The following is a 19,504-nucleotide window of genomic DNA, read 5'->3' as shown; positions in this document are numbered from 1 at the left end:
GGCAGAGGGAGCAGAGGCATGAGCCAAGGGGGTAAAGCATGAGAGCATCTTGGGGAGAAGCCAAATACCAAAGCCTGCATGATTCCCCAATAGGCTAGCAGTCTGGATGGGTCCAGCCAAGAGGGAGACCAGGAATACAGGCCACCAGGAAAACTCAAGAGAGACCGTGCTGAGAGCAGGTATTTGAGGTGGCCCCCAGGGACCTCCTGTGCTAGGGACTTTGTAAGGTACAGAGGGGCTCTTACAGGTGCTATGATCACCCCAAGTGTAGCCCCAGCTGTACTCTTCGGAGGTGTCACCAGTCTACCAGGAACAGGAAAGAAAAGGGCAGAGTGGAGGCCTTTGTGTGTTTCTAGAGCCATGAAGGGTGCCCTGGTCAGAAACTGTCCATTTTTGTCCCCTCCCCAGCCTCACACAGACACCTCTAAAGAACTTAGCTGGATGCCTGGAGGAGGGCTTCCCAAGGCTCAAAATCAAGCTAAGACTTGCTTCCAGAACCTTACCATATTCCTCTAACAAAGTGCCCCCTCAAGGGTACCCAGCCATCAGGAGTACACTCCTCTGGTTATTCTCAACAAACCACATGTGTGGGGCCAGAGCTCTGAAGGCAAGAGGCCAAGTGGCAAATCAAAATTCCTGCCAGGGAGGCCCGTTGAGCCAGCTGATGAGCTCTTTGCCTGGGACTGGCCGGGCTTGCCAAACAAAGGGCAGAGTCAGCTCTGAAATCAGCCTTCCTGCTGTCTTCACTCCAGAACATTCAGATCTATTTCCTTCCTGGTAATAATGGTAAGAAATCAGATCTAGTTAATGTATCCTTTGAAGGATGGCGTTTGCTTCTGTGTCCAAGCCAACGACTCGACACGGGCAGACGCACACGCAGGCGCACGCAGGCCTGTACACCCTGCATATGGGAAGACTGTGGAACACATTCTGCTCTCCTAGAAATCAGAAAATGTTGGCTCATTGATTTTGTTAGGAACATGTTCATGTTGGCTCTTAATGAATTGCCACAGTCTGGACATTGAGGGATGTGAGTTCTGGGCCCTCTTTGGCCACCACCCAGCGGTTGACACAGTCCCTCTGGGCCTCAGTCTCCTCCAGTGTAGAGGGGACCTTGTGATCACTCATAGCTCTGACATCCTGTGTTTCTAGCCTCGATCTGCAAATCGAGCAGGCTGAAGCCATCTGATTTTGGATCTGGAGTGTTATATTTCCACTATGGAGGGAGGGATAAAGAGAAGAAATAGAACGAGTGCCTCTAAAAATTCATGACTTAAAATACTCGCCTGAGTTGAAAGGGTGTTTCTGACTGCACACCTGTGGCGCCAGTTAATGCTGGTCAACTCGGCAGAGAAGGCATTGGGCTGCTGCTTAACCTGGAGGTCCCCTCTGTGCTGTTTCCTTCATCCGGCCACAATCGGACATTTTGGGGAAAACCAACTAAGTGACATGCTTACGTCTTTTGATTTCAGAATTATGAGTGCCTGTGCTGAAGTTTTTCCTGTCACGTTTTGCTACAGATTTTCCCAGCCTGCCTTCTCAGTTCTCACTGCCCCATCTTCCTGTTGCACTTAAAGAGGAAAATCCCTGTAGGCTCCTGTGCAATCTTCCATTAATCACTTGGGGGGGGGGGCGTCTGGAGCTACACGGAACCCTGGCCCTGGTTTTTGTTTAGAATTACCTTCAAAGACCTCTTCTTTGAAAACATGGCATAATTTCTCATCTAAGGAGGCAGGAAGGCTAAGTTTGAGGGCATCAGAGAGTGAAGTCAGTCAAAGGAGAAAAAACAAAAAACCCAGGCCAACCTGTAAAGCTGTCCTGCTCACAAGCAAAGCTGGCCCCCAGCCAGTGCTCATCAAGCCCGGTGGGTGCAAGACACATAGTCACAGACTGTTCCCTCCTTTCAAAACTGCCCCCACCTGCCTCCACTATCGCCAGGGCTCCTCACGACAACCTCACACCTCTGCCTCCTTCCTGTGCCACAGTCAAGCACACACTTGCCATGACCACGCTTGTCACACGCTGTCTCTTAGCCTGACACTTCCTGTCTTCTCTCTCAGTGCCCCTCTGCCCTGCCCGGTCACATTCCGTGTGTCTGCCCCATGCCAAATCTGACACAACACTGAGGGATTTTTTTCTTCGCACAGTAATCTTGGAAAACATGATGACTTGTAATTGTCTTGTTTTATTTGGGGCCCTGTGGTTTGAGGCAAGGTCGCTGGGGGAACAGCCTCGGCAAGAGGAGCTCATGTGAAATTGGTTATAAAATATTTCAAACAAGCAGGAAGTGAGCAAGACATCCACTGGTTAGGCATCTTTGGGGCTGGGCCGGGAAGAACTAGGCCACAGGGCGCTGTCTGTGAATAAGAAGTTATTCTGATCCTGAGGTAAAGGAAGGTTAGTTGGCAGAGTTTCAACAATAACTTCATTAGGTAAACACGCATCTGTCCCCAGCTAATTTATACAAGGACAGGGCAGGGAGGCAGAAAAAGGAAGAAGTTGGAGTGGAGAGCTGGAAGGGGCTGGTAGACAGGAAACGGCCTTCCACCAGCGGACGGCCTGTGTGCAGGGGGAGGTGGCCCTCAGAGCATCTTTCTTTCTCTTTTTTATAATGAAGTGAGTCTGTACTCCTATAGACAGTACCGAAACATATTAAGAAGGAAACACACACACGCACACATGCCCGTAATCCTACACTAGTCAGGTATCACACTATAAATTTATTCCTTTCCAGTCTTTTTCTCTTTCTGTATATTTTGTAACATAGTTGATTTGAGCTCCTACTGTAGCTGCAATTTGATACTTGTGTTTTCTTCCCCCCAGCCTTCATATGGTACAGTTCCCTGTGCTTTGGTACACGCTGTGTGTGGTATATGGCCGTGTGGTGGTCTGCCTTGTGGATGCTCTCTGGCAAGGCGGGTCCTTCCCCGTGGTCAAGAGCACCCCTGTGGGTCAAACAGCATGGGGCTGGGCTCCCAGCCCCCCACCCTATTTAACAGCCTGGTGACTTGGGGAAATGACTTCATCTCTTTAAGCCTCAGTCACTTCCTCCACAAAGTGGGCACAATAATATCATTATTTATAGGGTTGTCACGAAGATTCAATAGGGCAGTGCTTCCTGACTCCCTCTGCATATGAAACCACCTCCTCCCAAGAGGGAGATAATGCTGTTGCCATTTTACAGATGAGAAGCTTTAGCTAGGTCAGTTCACCTGCTCAGCGGCCACGGCTAAGAACTGGAAGAGTCAGCATTTGTAATCAGTCAGGCTCTGACACCCGCCTCTCAGCCACCACGCTACACTACTTACTCGAGGTAACTTGGCCACGTCACCCAGCTACTGAAGAGCAGAGGTGACATGTCACAGAATCCAGAGCCTACGTGCTGTGATGCCTCCTGAGAAGGTTCCTTATGGGTCTCATATTCTCCCGGTTTCCCTCGAAAGCATTTCTTCTGTGCTCTAGTGCTGTAGCGGGCGCCGCTGGGCCCCAGCGGGCAGGGGCCGGGGGCTGGTGGGTGCTTCAGCTGCTCCTCACGGTAGTGTCTGAGTGGTATGTTTTCAGAGTGCGGGAGAGCGTCTCTGGAGCTGTTTAAGAAGTCACTGGTGTATGATGCCCAGAGAGGGTTGGGAGAAGCATCAGCAGCAACACGGATCGGATTCTCAGATCCTCCTGTTTCCATCTTTCCTTAATGATTTTGTTACTGAGACGGTTTTCTCCTCGCCTCTGGCTCCCCTCTCCAAGTATGGTGTCCAAGAATTGTGCCCTGGCTGGCTTCTTGGCCCCTGAATCATTTGCCAAATGCAGCCTGACCATCTTCCTCCTACAGTTGATCCTGGGTGCGCAAGGAGAGGCCCTGGAACGGGTTCAGGGAGGGATGCCACCGATTGCCTCGCTGCCTCATCACCTGTGGAGTGACAGGTTGTGAGAGAAAAACAGACCACAGCCAATATGCAAAAAAAGAGCTCCCTTCCACTTTCCAGGGTTACAACTGGTCTGTGGGAGGCCTCGAGAATGGCCTGCCAGCCTTGGGGTCAGAAGGGGCTGAAGGCTTAGAACCCACTGACTCCCAGTCTCAGCAGCACCTTGGGCTGCTTTTGCTGAAGGTCCCCGTCCAGAGCAGATCTGATTTCGAGCTGTCCCAGTGACTCTCCTGAATCACTTGGTTATTCAGCAGATTAAATCTTAATTGCAAATGTGGTTTCAGCGTAGGAGGACCATTGTGCTTGCTGGTTTCAGGCCATTTTTGCTGAGCCGTGCTTTTCCAGAAGGCTGTTACAAATTTAGAAAGGGGGAAACGGTATTTCATTTGTCCATCAAAGTCTTGTTTTGCAGACTGAATTTATTTTAGTTTTGGTTTAAAGGTGCCAAAACCTGACATCCCCGGAGAGAGAATTGCTCAATTTTTTGGAGAGCTCCTCTGGACTGTCCAAACTACATCTAGAAAACAGTGTCTGTGGTCCTTATGTGACAGGCCCACAATCTCGTTGGCTTGCCAACAATCTCATGTGTTATCATTTTGATTCATTTTTCAGAGACCCAAGAAGCCGCCTCCTCCATCCGCTCCTGTCATCAAGCAAGGGGCAGGTAATGTGCTTCCGTTCTGGACACAGCGTGCGTCTTTCTGTGTGTATTTACAGCACCCTCAGTAGAGCTCAAGATTCTTAGATTCAAATGCCACGGATCACCAAATTGGGAAGCTACCACTTGGTCTCAACAGGCAGATTTTAAATATACTGCTGTTTTTCCGAAAAATTAAATATAACATTAAAATGTATCCCTGGTACAGCGGAAAAATCTAGCCTCCCAAATGAATGGCCAGAAAGACTTTGCTATGGAGTAAACCAGTTTTTTTTCTGTTTTATTTTTTGTATTTCTAATCAACTGCTTTTGAGGAAAGAACTTAATTGTCCTGCTTTGCCTGTGCCCACCTAATCTCGAGGGTCAGCTTAGGGAGGGTTCCTTCCCATGGGTCATAGCCTCACCACGCATGTACAGTGGTGCTGAATTTTTAACCAAAAAAAAATGTGTGGTTAACCAAAATTTGTACTTACTTCACTTACCCCGCCAACAGAAAATGTTATTCTAGCAATAAATACTTTTCCTCATGATACGTTTTTCATCTTAAAAAGAATCCAATTTACTTTTTCTGTATAGTTCAGACATTAAGGTTGAATAATATAGGAAGACGTGACGTGGTTGGACATTTGGTAGCTCATTGTGCACAGGGTTCTCATACATAAAAATGATCATTCATATTTCCCCATAGAACTCCTTTTTATAATTGTTAAGAACTAATTATGGGGAGAAATTCCTCCGTGAATAACTAGTTAAGTGGCATTTTAAAAAATTAACAACTAAAACAGAAGAAGAGTAGGGGTATTTTTAGTTCTGCACATTAATAACTGTGATAGTTCTATAGCATTTAAAGTGTGAATAAATTTCCAGATTGGTTTATTCACAAATTTATCAAGGAGTGATTTTTTAAGGTTTTTTGTCACACCGAGTTGGAGGGGAAATCAGCTTGATCCCAAATTCCTTTCCCATTCCCTTTAGGATAGTTGAGAATTACAGAGATTAAGCCCTGAAATGAAGTGTTAATTACATCTCCTGCTCTGCCCTCATCGTCGTTTGCATTGAGTAGTTTAATTTTGCCACCTAGTGGTTCACACCGGATCAATATTTTGTTATGCTGAAATTAAAGCTGGCTGTTTTGCTTTTCTCTGACGACCCTTTTCCTCGGGGCCTTGGTGATGAATTACAGACCAAGGAGATGAGCTGAGTGGCCCAAGGCTCAAGGAGCCCAGAATGTAACTAGGATTGGATTCTTCATGGTAGTAGGATCATCAGTTTCAATCCTGCATCTCTAGGAATGATAACGAACTTTTTCGTTATCATTAGAGCCTAGATTGTACCATGATAGGCAAATTCTTTTTCTTTTAAAGCAGTTTTACGAAAGGTTATGCTGGATCTCTGTGGGGCAAAGCAAGATGGCATTTAATTTTCCTAGATTCCTACTGCTCATTTACCCTGCTGAATGATCCTGGGAATTGCTTTGTGACCGGGAGGTAGATATTTCTATTTTCCTTATCATCAGCTTTCCTTGTGTTTATTTGCTTAAAAAAAAAAAACAGATCTGGAATTGACAGAAATTAGATACAGTGTTTAATTTGTGGTGAGTCGTTAAGGAGATTTAGGTAAAGTGTATTCAGTGGATTTTTTTTTTTTAGTTGCTTTGGTTTCTGTTGCTATGTAATTGAGACTTTAGTACCAAGCACCCATCCATAGGGATGGGCAGTAAGGAATTCGTCAAGCACTTAAGCAAGTCTCTAAGTCTGAGGGGCACTTGTGATTGGTTTTATGCTTTAGCTATTTTCCAAGTGTTCTTATGCACCTGAGGCCATGGGCACTGCTGAAGAGCCCAGGTGAGGGAGCAGCTGCAGTCGACACGGCCGTGCAGGTGTATTTGGAGAAATGTCGTATGTAACGTTTGAGGGATTCAGGCGCAGATTGACTGGACCGAGGGAGAACCACAGATCTCCTGGGCACATCCGTCCACTCCAAAATTGGCTATAGGTACTTTTGCTGCATAACAAACCTCCCCAAATCAGGTGGCAGAAAACAACGATCTTCTTATGCCCATAGCTTCTGGGGTCAGGAATTCGAACAGGGCCTGACCAGGACATCTTGTCTCTCAGCTCCTTGATATTTGGGACCTCAGCTGGGAATGCTGGGCCAGCAGAGGCTGGAGGACCCACTTTGGAGATGGCTGCTTCACTCTTATGTCTGGCTCCCCTTGGCAGGAGGGGGCTGTAGGCCAGTGTGTCTACACACGGCTTCTTCAGCGGGCTTCAGGGTTGTAGACTTCTCACATGGACATTCAGGATTCCAGCAAATAAAGCATAAGCGACACAGTCTTTTACGACACAGTCTTGGGAATTATATGGTATCGTATTGGCCCCTGGTTGAAGCAGTCATCAGCCTACCCACATTCCAGACAGAGGACCTAGACCTCACCTTTCAATGGGAGGGGTCGCAAACAATTTGAGGCCATATTTTAAAACTGCTACAACATAGAACCCAGGTCCCTGTGAAATTTCTTTTTATTTGTTGAGCAATAGCCAGTGACCCATTATTTGCATATTTTGGTGATTGACTTGTTTATACATATTTTCCAGCCACACCCGGTGATTTCCTGCGACTGTTTTGATGTCTAAGGAAGTCAGATTTAAATATCAGAAAATATTCATGGCATTCTTGTAAAGTAAGGATGTATAGGCAGGAAATTCAATGACATAAGCCAGAAATGGCTTCTGCTGTTTCTAAACGGCTGCTATTCGTCAGGTAACACCAGCGCCCAGCTTAGGGGCAGAAAAGCCTATTGACTTTGACGTACCTGATAAATATTTAAAATGCTGGTGTGTCTCATAAATGGGTAGAGAAAACATGTTCTGATCACTGTTATCCCTTCCCCCTTAGGCACCACTGAGAGAAAACATGAAATTAAAAAGATACCTCCTGAAAGACCGGAAACCCTTCCAAACAGAACAGAAGAGAAAGGTATGAAATCAAGTCTTCACTAGTACTGATCGAACAGCAGGAGGCAAAGCCTTTGGTCATAGGGCTAGTCCAGATTACCCACAGTTTGTTTTTTGGGGGGAATATGGTGATTATGGTTTTATTTTGGTTGCTTTTAAATATCCCATTTCTAAGGAAATAGGAGAGAGGGTTATGTGGTGCTTCTTTGGGCCAGAATTCCTCACCAAATGAAAAACAACCAGTCTGGTCACTTAACACATTGGGGTTCCTCCCTCCCAGTCTTCCTGCCATCACTGCCCTCCCCACACCAGGGGCATCCTGAAGTCAAGGTGCCGAGTGGAAGTTTCGTGAGGGCTTGGATATATCCACCGCAGTTTCCATCCTGCCCTCTCCCTTGCCTCGTGCCCCAGGGCGCTCATTAACTGTTGCCTGGTGGATGTGACTGAGAGAAATTCCCGTCTGGACAAATGAAAGCCATCATCCTCGTCATGGCTGGACTTTTGAGTCTGGCTACTATGTCACAGACACATTTCCTTGGTCACGAATGCTGCGGGGGGTGGGGGGTGCATGGCAAAACTGGGAGAAGGAGCTCAGGGCCCACAGTCCCCTGAAGGCGGTCAGGAATGTCATCTGAAGGGAAGTAGCTTCGCCGGACTCACACAGTCAGCTTTACAAATGTATTTGACTCCTACTGTTCTGAGTATGTCTCCCAAAGAAATCTGCACGCCGTGGAAGGACTCATTTTGTTAGGTGTCTAAGATTTGATTGATCACACATTTTATGGGAAAAGCGCTATGTTATTATGAACAGGAGGCAGACCGAATTCCATTTTAAAAAGCAGTTATTTGGAAGTCACAAGAGAAATGCTGAATTAATGAATGTAATTATTTGGAGGTGCTCCCGGGTGGCCTCATGAAATTTTATTGTGAAATTTAATATTTTCTATCAGCCTGCCAAAAGTTTTACCAACACTGCTAGCTCTTAAGAAGTTACATCTCTTATCTTTCCCAGTGAACACTTAAAATTTGAGTTGTGGAACCTCATTGAAAGGCCAGGTGTGTGTCCCAGAGCAGTGAAAAAACAGCCGTGTGTGTATCACACAAACAGCCCTTTGAGGAGAGTGTGTGCTGTGACCTGACCGAACACTGCCCCCTATCCACATGGAGGACACATGACTACTTTCTGGCTGATAGCCAGGCCCCATCATAGGGACACTTCCTGCTCTGTTCATGCTGACTAACATAAGGACTCGGCTTACACTTGAACAACTGCCCTAGTTGGCTGGCCAAGTGGCCACACACTTCTGGTTCCTTCCACTCCTATGGTTCCTTGTTTAGTGCCACAGTGGGTCCAGAAGGCAGAAACCCCGGTCAGAAGCAACAGGGGAGCCAGAGAGCCAGCCCCACCCTGAGACTTGGCCTCCCCGTGAGGGGGGCACAAGCCCCCCTCCCACTTGTTCTGCACACTGCCAGAGGGCCCCCCTAGTCCCTCCCAACAGGAGGAATCTCCCCTCCTTTGCATTTCAGCCAAGCCCTGCCTCTTCCGGACAATAAGTGAGCTCCCAGCATTCCTGGATGGAGCATATTCCCCTACTAAAATGTGGGGATGAGCGCGGTGATATCTGTATAGTAACTGGTAGGCTTTTTAACGCTTTGCCAGTCAGCCTGGGCACCTGAACAATAAATATGAGTGTGTGTTTGCAAGCAAAACATGTTCAGAGTTCCAGCTTACCAGCGAACATAGGGAACCTGCCTGTCCTCCAGTGGGCGGCTCTGAGAAGTTCCATCTTTATAAAGAAGAATGTGGATGCATGTTTTTTACATCACACATGGGGCAAGGCTAATTGGGGACAGAAAACACAAAGCTGTCAGTCACGCCGCTGCTCAGTTGGCTGCCAGATCTGACTTTAACTTCATTCTAATAGCTGACTCCAAAAACCCTTGGAAACCAAATACCTGTGAAACCCCAGTTCACCTTCCAAGTTCAAACTGTGCGCAAAAAGAATCCAGAATTAGTTCTTTGTTCCTGGAAATGCTCCCCCCGCCCTTCACACAGGCTGACCTGAGAGGCATCAGGCCTCTTGCCTCCTCACACCCAGCAGGTCCTGTGGGTCCTTGACCAAACTCATCAGCCATTTGCTGAGCACCTGCTATGTGCCAGGCACCAGGTAGGATCTAGAGAGATGACCAGACATGAACCCTGCCCTGGGAGCTGATGGCCTACAGGCTCTGCCAGGCATGCGCACACCCAGAAAGTAGCCAGGTGGAGGCCACTTATAAAGGGCTGCCTTTCTGGGCTTAGGTGAGAAAGTAAGAAAGTCCGCCTCTGAGGGTGGGTTTGGCTGTTGAGAAGGGAATGTGACGGGGTCGCAGTTCAGCCAGGCTGATGAATAGGATCATGATGAGCCTGAGGAAGGATCAGCAGGAGTTCACCAGGGTGGGCAGTGGCCAGAAGGGCCCTCCAGGCCAGCACAGCAAAGGCCAACGGTGAGCTGCAGCTGTGGAAGGGTTTTTCCTGACTTGACCAAAAATAAACAAGGCTCTAAAAATACATAAATAAAAATTTTAAAAATAAACAATGCTCTTCACCTTCCAACTTCACCTTCGCAAATAGCATCAGTGATTTTTTTAAAAAAAACAAGAAACGAACAATCTGCCCCTAAGTACTGTCACTTACACTAGATCTCTGTCTTCTTTATGCTTTTTAAACAATGACTTAAAGAAAGACCAGAGAGAGAGCCAAAACTGGACTTACAGAAGCCCTCCGTTCCTGCCATACCGCCCAAAAAGCCACGGCCACCGAAGACCAATTCTCTCAGCAGACCGGGGGCGCTGCCCCCCAGGAGGCCCGAACGACCAGTGGGTCCCCTGACCCACACCAGGTACTACTCTGCTCTTGCTACTGGGGGCGAGTGAGGGTTGGCTGCGGGACGCAGGAGAGGGGCCTGAGTGCGGCCAGCTGAGGGAGGGGGGACAGAGCTGCCCTTCCGCCTTCTAGCAAAGCTGTCTGAAGACTCTGGCCCCTTCTCTTCTTGCTCCCGTGCTTGGGCAGAGGTGGGTGCGAGGCTGGGAGGCACAGTGTGGGTTTTAGGATGAGCAGATGGGGATCAGGTATCCAGCATGTAGGCTCTGCTCACACGGAGGGATTTTCCCTGCACTTCTTTAGGGCACGCTAGCTGCCCCTCAGACCGGAAATGTGGCTGTCACACCCAGCCTCACCCCCTGGACGTCCCGGCCTCAGGTGTGCACATCTCACTGGGAGCTCCATCCCCTGACCCTGTCCCTGCTCTGTGGTGCCTCCTTCCCCAGCCCTAGGCTCCCTCTGCCCTGGACTGCACAGCCCTGTTGTGGAACCCAGGACCCAGCATGGCAAATATTGTCTTAGTGTACATGTCTCCGAACCATGAGACCCTCAAAGGCCAGGGACATGCTTTGTTCAGGCAGTAGTTCTGAGGTATGCCCAGTACAGCTCAAATTTGTTCACTGGCTGGCTGGGCACACGTGTCAGTAACGGGGAGTCAGAGTAGGACATTGTGCTTCCAGACCCGAGATGCCCACCACGGAGCAAAGAAGCGTTGTGTTCTCTCCGCAAGTTAATTGCCAGAACTTTCTACTGTTACGTGTGTTTTGTGTGTGTTGGTGTCATATATCAGAGCAAGCTGTTGGCCTGGAGGTCTTTGCATGTACCTGTTGAAACACGGTCACTCATGAGATTTTTATCCTTTTAAGCCAGGTTCGCATAGTGAGAGTCACACGGGGCTTCAGCGCCCTCGTGTTGGAGTCAGGCAGGCTTCCAGGTTTGCATCTTGCCTTGCCTCATAGGTAGTGTGAGCCTCATCATGTCACTGCCCCTTTCCACCTCACTTTTTCCATCTATAAATTGAGGATGATAATGGAATGCACCCAAAAGGTTGGAACAAGATAAGTCCCAGGTACGCAGCCCCATGCTTGTAAATCAACGTTAGTTTCATTGTCATTCTTATTTTTTTTAAGATTTTATTTTTAAGTAATTTCTACACCCAACGTGGGGCTCATTTACTTCTTAGGAAACAATGTTTAAATTGTGGTAAATGCACATAACATGAAATTCACCACCATAAACCATTGGTAAGTGTAGAGTTCAGTGACATCAAGTGCATCTGCATTGTTGGGCAACCACCTCCATCCATCCCTAGGCCTCTCTTCATCTTGCAAAACTGAAACTCTGTACCCATTAAGTACTAACTCCCCTTCCCCCTCCCCCAGCCCCTGCCAACCACCAGTGTACAGTTGACCCTTGAACACGCAGGGTTAGGGGCATGGACCCCCGTGCAGTTGAAAATCCATGTACAACTTTTGACTCCCCAAAAACTTCACTGCTAATAGCCTACGGTTGACCAGACGCGTTACCAATGTAAAGAGTCGATTAAGACATAGTTTATACGTTCTACATGCTACAGACTGTATTCTTACACTAAATGAGCTACAGAAAAGAAAACATTATTAGGGAAATCATGGGGAAGAGAAAATATATTTACAGTACTGGCCTGTATTCATTGAAAAGTATCCACATATAAGTGGATCTGCACAGTTCAAACCAGTGTCGTTCAAGGGTCAACTGTACTTTCTATGTCTGTGAATTTGACTACTCTAGATGCCTCATATAAGTGGAATCATACAGCATTTGTCTGTTTAAGACTGGCTGATTTCACTTACCCTGATGGCCCCAAGTTTTATCCATGTGGTAGCGTAACTCATTCACTCTTAATAAAAACACCACTACCACCCTTGCCCAAATACAGGGGCAGGTAGCCATGTGAGTGGCTGAGCCCCGGCAGACTCTCTGCCAGCCGTGGTGGCTGCACCTAAGCCCACGTGCAGGAGGCCGGCTGCCCAGCTGAGCTTGCAGCCGGTGACCTCAGTGCAGCCGAGCCCATCAGAGTGGCAGCCGGTTCACCTGCGTCGTTCTGCGGGCATCTCCCAAGGTCCAAACAACTGCCCCCATGTGATGGCCCTTGGGGAGACTAATGGGACCAGGGCCACTGTTGAGCGAGTCAGGCCCTACACGTCGTACCCTGTTCTGCCGACAGATAGAACACATATGTGCACGACAGGGCCACGTGACAGCCCCAGTGACCTCGGCCCAGGCCTCAGTAGATGGTTGGCCCGGAAGCTAGCACTCCAGAAAAAAAGGGTTATGTAAACCTAAGTGCTTCTGAAGAGAATATGAGCTACACAAACAGTGAGACTGGAGAGCAAAGGTTACACATCATTTCGTGGTGGGTGAGAGGGGAATGGAAAGCACACTCTGCCAAATTCTGTTAGTGTTCCAGGGGCTACAGACATTTCCCTTAAGTCAGTAACAATTTCCAGAATATTCCTGTTGTTCTAATCTGATCTGAAGAGAAGTGCAATTCCAGTGGCTTCTTTGCCATCGAAGGTTTTTCTCAACCCTCTCATTGTGGGATAGGAACAGGCTTTGTGAGCCACCGATTAGAGCTGAATATAAAGGGGAAGTGAATTGTAACTGCTGACCTTCGGGGCTCACAGAAGCCCACTTCGCTTCTCTCCTCTGCCTAGCTCTTCTTTGCCCCCAGCTCTCCCATCATCCACTTGTCTGTTAGAAGTATGGATCGCTGGGGAAGATGCGTGAGGAGGGCTGTGTATAGAAGCCAGTGGAAAATGTAACCATTCTTCACGTGTGCGGCCTCCTACTTACCCCATGGTGGCCCAGCCCCCAGGGCACTGGCTTTGCAGAAAGGGGACAAAGGAGGAGAGCCCCTGGCTTCCTTCCTAATGATCCTAGAAAGTGGCAGACCCAGGCAGGGCTGGGAGAATTTGGGGAGCCGGTACGTCCTTTGGCCACTTGCTCAGCCAGTTGAAGGGAGGACAGTGCCTGCTCTAACGTGGTGATTCTCAAATTCGAGTGTGGGTCATAATCACCTAGGGACCTTGTTCAAAAAGATCGCTGGGCCCTACCCCCACAGTTGCTGACTTGGTAGGTCTGGGGTGGGCCTGGGAACTTACATTTCCATCAAGCTCCCAGATTGTAATCTCCATGCTGCTGGCCTGTGTCCACACTGAGAGAACCCCTGGTCTAGATTCTCCCAAGTTTTTGACAGTGCCCTCCCCTTCCCTGGCTGCCTCTCACACACCTGTTAATGCTCCCCGAATTCAGAGCCCACTTAGCACACCCAGCTTCTGGAAGCCTTCCCTTATTTCTCAGGATTGCTCTCTCTTCCAAATGCCTGACACCCCATGTTTAGCCTAGTGTGGGGCCCCATGCTGTGCCACTTGGGATGCTCACACCCCCGGACTCCTTTACCAGATTTAAAGCAGATCAAGAGTGTGTTTTGTCATCTCCACATGCTTTACAGGGTTGAGCATATGGTAGTGGCTCATTTAACACACTTGTGGAATGCCATGGTTCCTACAAAGGGAGGGAGGTGCCAGAGCTTACATTTTGTTCACTGTTGCCTCTCCCATCGTCCTTCCCAAGCCCTGTACAAACTCTGTGGCGTGTGCATGTCATGCTCTGCGTCCCCTAGCACACCATGGATTCCAACATTACAAAATTGAGGAAGATCACAGAAAGGCTTAGTATTTCTCAAGACCTCACGCACTTCATATTTTTTTGCTAAGCAGCTACATTGGACAACCACCCCATATATTGGTTTATGAACTTGTTTTGTTCTGCCCGATTAGTTGAGGTAGGAGTGTTAACAGCGTTCAAACAGTTTCGTGTCATTGGTCCTCCAGAGAGAAAGTACTGTCTACTGTATGAAGACAAATCATCTCTAGGATTTGCCTGACCAGATGGCTGGACAGAGAGTTGAACACATGGACACACAGTCATTATTTGCCATTCTTACAGGGAACTAGGCATCGCCACTCTAGCTGGCATGTCTGGGCTTGTGCTTGTTCTCCCCAGCCAGAAACTTGCTGCCAAATGTGGCTTCCAGAAGAGATTGGTTTCTTTCCATTTAAATAGGAAGTATTATCTTTTCGAATAAAGAAATACATAAGTTTAGGAAGAGGGGAGTCATTTTTAGATACATTCTCTTAACAGAAGTGTATTGAGGGGCCACTGTGTGCAAGGCACTGTTCTGGATCTCACTAATGCTGGGGCTCAGCTGCACATCAGTTTCCAGGAATCACATCTGGGAGAAGTAGAATGACACTCGTGCACAGTTTTGTGTCCAGTCTAAGCAAGTGGAAGCATGCCATTAACATACCCACTGGTAAGAATATTCTTCCAATTTCCAGAAAGTAAGTTAAGGTGGAATTTTAACAGGAAAAAAAAGACTGTTTAAAAAAAATTTAGTACCAGAGTTGATTTAAAAATTGAATGATGGAGGAGCCTAGGTGTTTCAGTCGGTTAAGTATCTGACTCTTGATTTCCACTCAGGTCATGACCTCATGGTGGTGGGATCAAGCCCCACATTGAGATCGAACCCCGTTTCAAGCTCTGCCCTGGGCGTGGAGGCTTCTTAAGATTCTCTCCCTCTCCCTCTGCCCCTTCCCCTGCCTCCCTCTCTCTAAAAAAAAAAAAAAAATTGAATGATGATAGGAGATTCTAGTCGGCCCTAACTGCCTCCTTCATTTGAAAGTCTGTGCCTCGGCAATGCCTTCATTATTATGAAGTCTGCTCGTCTTGTCCAGCCCACCATGCCTCTAAGGCAGTGGTGGTGTGACAAGCATTCTGTCTACCCACATTGTCACACTTGAGAAAATGGAGGCTCAAAAGTATAGAGCCTACTCACTTGTTTTGATATTTGATCATAAAAATATTTCAATCGACAGAAGATACCTAAAGCTTTTTGTATGTGTGTGTACACACACACACGAACATGTGATGTTATATGTCCAATAATGTGTGTTATCAATGTAATAAATTTGGGTCCAGAAACCTCTGTAAAAGGAAGTCCTGAAACTTGGGAGAGGATCCAAAAGAAAAAAAAAAAGGAAAGAAAAATGCAAGGAAATGCTGGAGAGAAGCAGATTGCTCTAAACTCTAGTAATTATATGTAGCCGGAGGCTGCGAGCCAGAAACCTGAGGGGCAGGGCAGGTGTGTGCCTTCAAAAGAATAAACCCAATAGGGAAAGAGGTAGAAGCAGGCTAGAACAGGTTTGTTAATCCTCCCAAACATAAATACCCCAATTTGTAATGTTTTTTTCATTTTCTTCCCAAATAGCAGGGAGGCTGGAGCAGAACCTTTTTTCTGAGTTGCAAGGGAGTTTTGGCTGTTGTCTGCTATCCCATGTACAGCACGGAGCAGCGCGTGCTCTCCAAGTAGAGGGAACAGGTGACTGGCAGGGCCAGGGATGGCGGGGCTGGTGCTCCAGGGGCCTTGAGTGGTAGACAGGGGGTCTGGGATGGAGGGGCAGGAAGTAAAGCTGAAAGGCTTAAGGAGGAGGTAAGGCGAGTGAGCATAGAGTGGGAAAAGCTGATGGCCAGAAGAAGAGGAGTGTCTGTCAGAAAGGGGAGGTGCGTGCACACAACTTCAGAGGTGCAGTAGGTCTGAAGATGAACTTATCCGCAGAGAGAGGGGCCGTGAATCTGGGTGACTGAAGATGAATGAAGGTCATAAGAACTGAAGGGACGAGGGGAAGGAGGGGCCGGCGTTGGGGATGGATTGTCCACATGGCTGTCATAGGCTCAGGAAGATGGCAAGAACCAAAGTGAGGTGAGGCTGATGTTCTAGAATCTGGTGCCCTCCTAGATGAATGTCGATGTATTCTGGGAGTTGAAGACATTCAGTAATCAAAAAGATTCCATAGTTGGGGTGGTAGTGGGCCGTTCAAGGGCCGTTCAAAGAGGAGGTCCTGGGTGTGGGGGGGTTGGTACTGTGGCTCAGGCATTCCGGAGGGCACAGTGCGTTGACTTCAGATGTGGAAGCATGTGTCAGAGGAGGGATCTCAGTGAGAGCATTTGGGTGGGCATTTGGGTCTTGGACACTAGGTTGTGGGCGGGGGACCCGGTGACTTCCCAGACCTGTGCCACACAGAGATGGCCATCAATTTAAATGTCAACCCACGAGGTACTTTTCCTGGGAAAGGCTGGAGGCTCCACCATAGAAACTGCAACGCCAGACCCAGTGGGAAGGACAGCGGAAGTGCGAGGTTTTTACTTGTAATGAAGATGGAGGCTGGATTTCAGAGACACGCCAGGAGATAAGAGGCCGCCGAGCTCTGAGACATTTGAGCTTGAGGCAAAGATTAAGTAAACATTCATATGCCAAACATCAACTCAGTGCTTAGGGAAGAGCAGATGGCTCCCTTGAGACCAATTTACCCACACGGAAGTTCATTTTTCTTTAGATTTACACAGGCAGGCCGGCTGCTCTGGCCCCTGGGGTTACAACTGAACAGGAAATAAGCTTCCGGGTCCCCCGCTCTGTGAGGGGTGTGGCCCCCATGCTGCCACAAGAACGCATTTACAACAGAGACCTCTGTGCTCTTACTAGGTATAAACCAGTCAATCAATTAATCAAAAAGGAGGAAGAGAAAGGTAGCTGGCACATGCAGATGCTCCCTAAGCATGCAGATACAATGTGCACTGGGTGCTTAGGCCGTGGTTTATGAGTCTGGATTACTCGAGTGTTCGAAATGCCTTTTCAAAGAGTCCTAGTGGTGCGTCACGTGGTGTCGGAGTGTTCCCCTTCTTTTCCACAAATCAGGACCCGGCCATGTCTTTGGAGAATTTAGGAGAGAGATCTTGGCTGGTAGTTACAGAGGTGGCTGTCATTGGCTCATGGATGGTAATTCCCAGCATGGAATGGTCCCTCCAGGAGATTATAGAGAAAGAAGAGGAGAGAGTGAAACCAACAGTGGGGAAAATCATTATTTACAGGGTGAAGGAAGAATGAGGAGCCTTCAGAAAGGGTAGATGGTGCAGGATGTCATGGAAGCCAGAAGAAAGGAATATGGAGCAACTATAGATCAGTGGGTCTCACACCTGAGTGTGTGCTAGAATCACCTGGAAGCTGGTTAAAACATAGATCACTATTCCCCCGAAGTGTCTAATTCACTAGCACTGGGTTAAGGCCCGAGAACCTGCATTTCTAGCAAGCTCCCAGTGCTGCTGCTGCGCTGGTGGCGGTTAGCTGACCATGCTATAAGAACCCCACCATAGTGTGCACCTGGGAGACTGAAGGGCATCCACGGGCTTTGGTCACTAGTGCTGGCCCTAGTGTTCCCAGTCCAGGAGTTTCTACATAGTGGTTGGTAGCAAGAGCCAGAGTTGGCATGAATTGAAGAGAGAATGGGCAGGTGGCCAAGCTTATGTTGACTTGGCTTGTGAGGAACTTGGCTATGGAAAAAAGATGAAAAATGGGGGCTTATAGATGGGTTCAGTGATGAGAGAGGAGTGTGTGTGGGGAGGTGGGTATCATCCATTCATTACAGATATTCATCAAGTACCTCTATTTTTGGCCAAGCCTTCTTCTAGATAGTAGGTAACTGTGGTAACCAGCTAGACTTGGCTACCGCCCACCCATGGCTTCGGAGCCAGGCACATCAGGGCCCATACCCCATACCTCTACTTCCTTGCCTGGTGACTTTGGGCAAGGTGTGCTCCTCTCCGAGTCTCAGTTTCTGCCTCTGCAAAATGGTAGAGTGAGGCCTGCCTTGCCCAGGTGTGCAAATTTTAACAAGCTGCGATACTTCAGGCCCCTGAGTCTTTGCCCGGCGTTTGAGAGGTACTCACCGAATCCATGCATGCTTCTTTTCCTCCCTTGAGATGCTCACTGGGTGACCTTGGTGGGAGAGGGGTTTCCACATGGTGACAAGCAGATCATGCGCTGTAGCCCCGAGGGAGGGAGGAAACACGGTTGCTCTCAGACAGCACATCAAGAGGTCTCTAGGGGGTGGAAGCATAAGCAACCTCCCCCTGAAGCAGCTAGAGATTCGGAGGAAGTCAGGACTCAGGGAAGGCCAGGACTGAGGGAGGGAAGTTAATTTATGGAGCAGAGGAATTCCGTAGGGCACAGGGGAACCTTTCACCCTGTAGGGATGTCCACATTCTTTGCTGACCTCATTTCATTTGTAGGTATACCCTTCTCTTATCTTTCTACGCACCCCTAAAATGAATTTTATTTCCTGCCACGAGAACCAACATTAGTGACGGGGTTTAGCCCAGCCCAGAGGCCCTGGGCACTGAGGCACACCGATGGTCCTGCCAGTGATGGTCCAAATCAGTCATGGGACCAGGGGGCACCGAACAGCTCACACATGCACAGTACTAGCTGGGCCAGGCAATGCTTTTTCCATGGGCTATGTCTTTGAACACACTTCCCTCAAGTGGCACCTCACAAACTCTTCTGAGTTGCATGATGATGAGTTCCCCCTCTTCTTGGCATCTTTAAAGCTCCTTGCCCCTCTGAGACGCCGAGCGGTGCGTTTGCAGATGAGGGCCGCGAGGTCATCCTCCTTTTGCCTTTCGGGGGTTGTGGGTTTGTGCTCTGGATGGGCTCTGGAGAGAGGCCTTTTCCCACACACACTTGCAGAGTCTGCACCAAGAACAGAAGTTTGGAGGGGAATTGAGTGGGCAATGTCCCATCACCTTCCGCTGTGTCTTCACCAGCTATAAATAGCCACGCTTGTTTGTGCTCTTCCAAACAAGCACGCAGTGCACGGGGAAAGCTGCCAGGAAAACCACTCTGGTTCCAGCTTCTTGCTCCCCTGGCCTTGCTTGGGCTGCCCCACATTTAAATAGGAAGTTCTCAGTCAAAAGTGCCTGTGATTCCTGGGACACCTTTGGCCACCAGGTGGGTATGTAGGGTCTCTGCAGTTATCAGCAGTGCCTTTGGATCCCTATTTCTCAGAAAGGGAGGGAGCCGCCTCCTGCCCTTCCGCCGACAATCAAAGGAAACTGGGCTTACTGCTGTTACAATTTTGTCCTCTCCTGATGGGAGGATTCTACCTCCCCAGGCAGTGACGTTCCAGGGCAGAACTCTCCTAAAGGACTGGCTTCACATCTGCTACCTTTA

The 19,504-nt window shown here is 48.4% G+C and overlaps 1 protein-coding gene across 10 annotated transcripts in view; it reads left to right on the top strand.

Annotated features, from left to right (window-relative positions):
* The window catches only part of SH3KBP1 (SH3 domain containing kinase binding protein 1), a 324,749-nt gene that overhangs the window by 265,275 nt on the left and 39,970 nt on the right, over positions 1-19,504 (top strand). For all 10 annotated transcript variants that reach the window (XM_026480216.4, XM_057310446.1, XM_044377583.3 and 7 more), the window contains 3 exons: positions 4,533-4,584; positions 7,477-7,557; positions 10,258-10,417. In XM_026480216.4, the coding sequence (XP_026336001.1) occupies positions 4,533-4,584; positions 7,477-7,557; positions 10,258-10,417 (293 nt within the window). The remainder of the gene's footprint in view (positions 1-4,532; positions 4,585-7,476; positions 7,558-10,257; positions 10,418-19,504) is intronic.

This window comes from Ursus arctos, chromosome X, assembly GCF_023065955.2.
Source record: "Ursus arctos isolate Adak ecotype North America chromosome X, UrsArc2.0, whole genome shotgun sequence".
Taxonomy (NCBI): domain Eukaryota; kingdom Metazoa; phylum Chordata; class Mammalia; order Carnivora; family Ursidae; genus Ursus; species Ursus arctos.
This window is presented reverse-complemented; position numbering and strand designations above follow the sequence as displayed.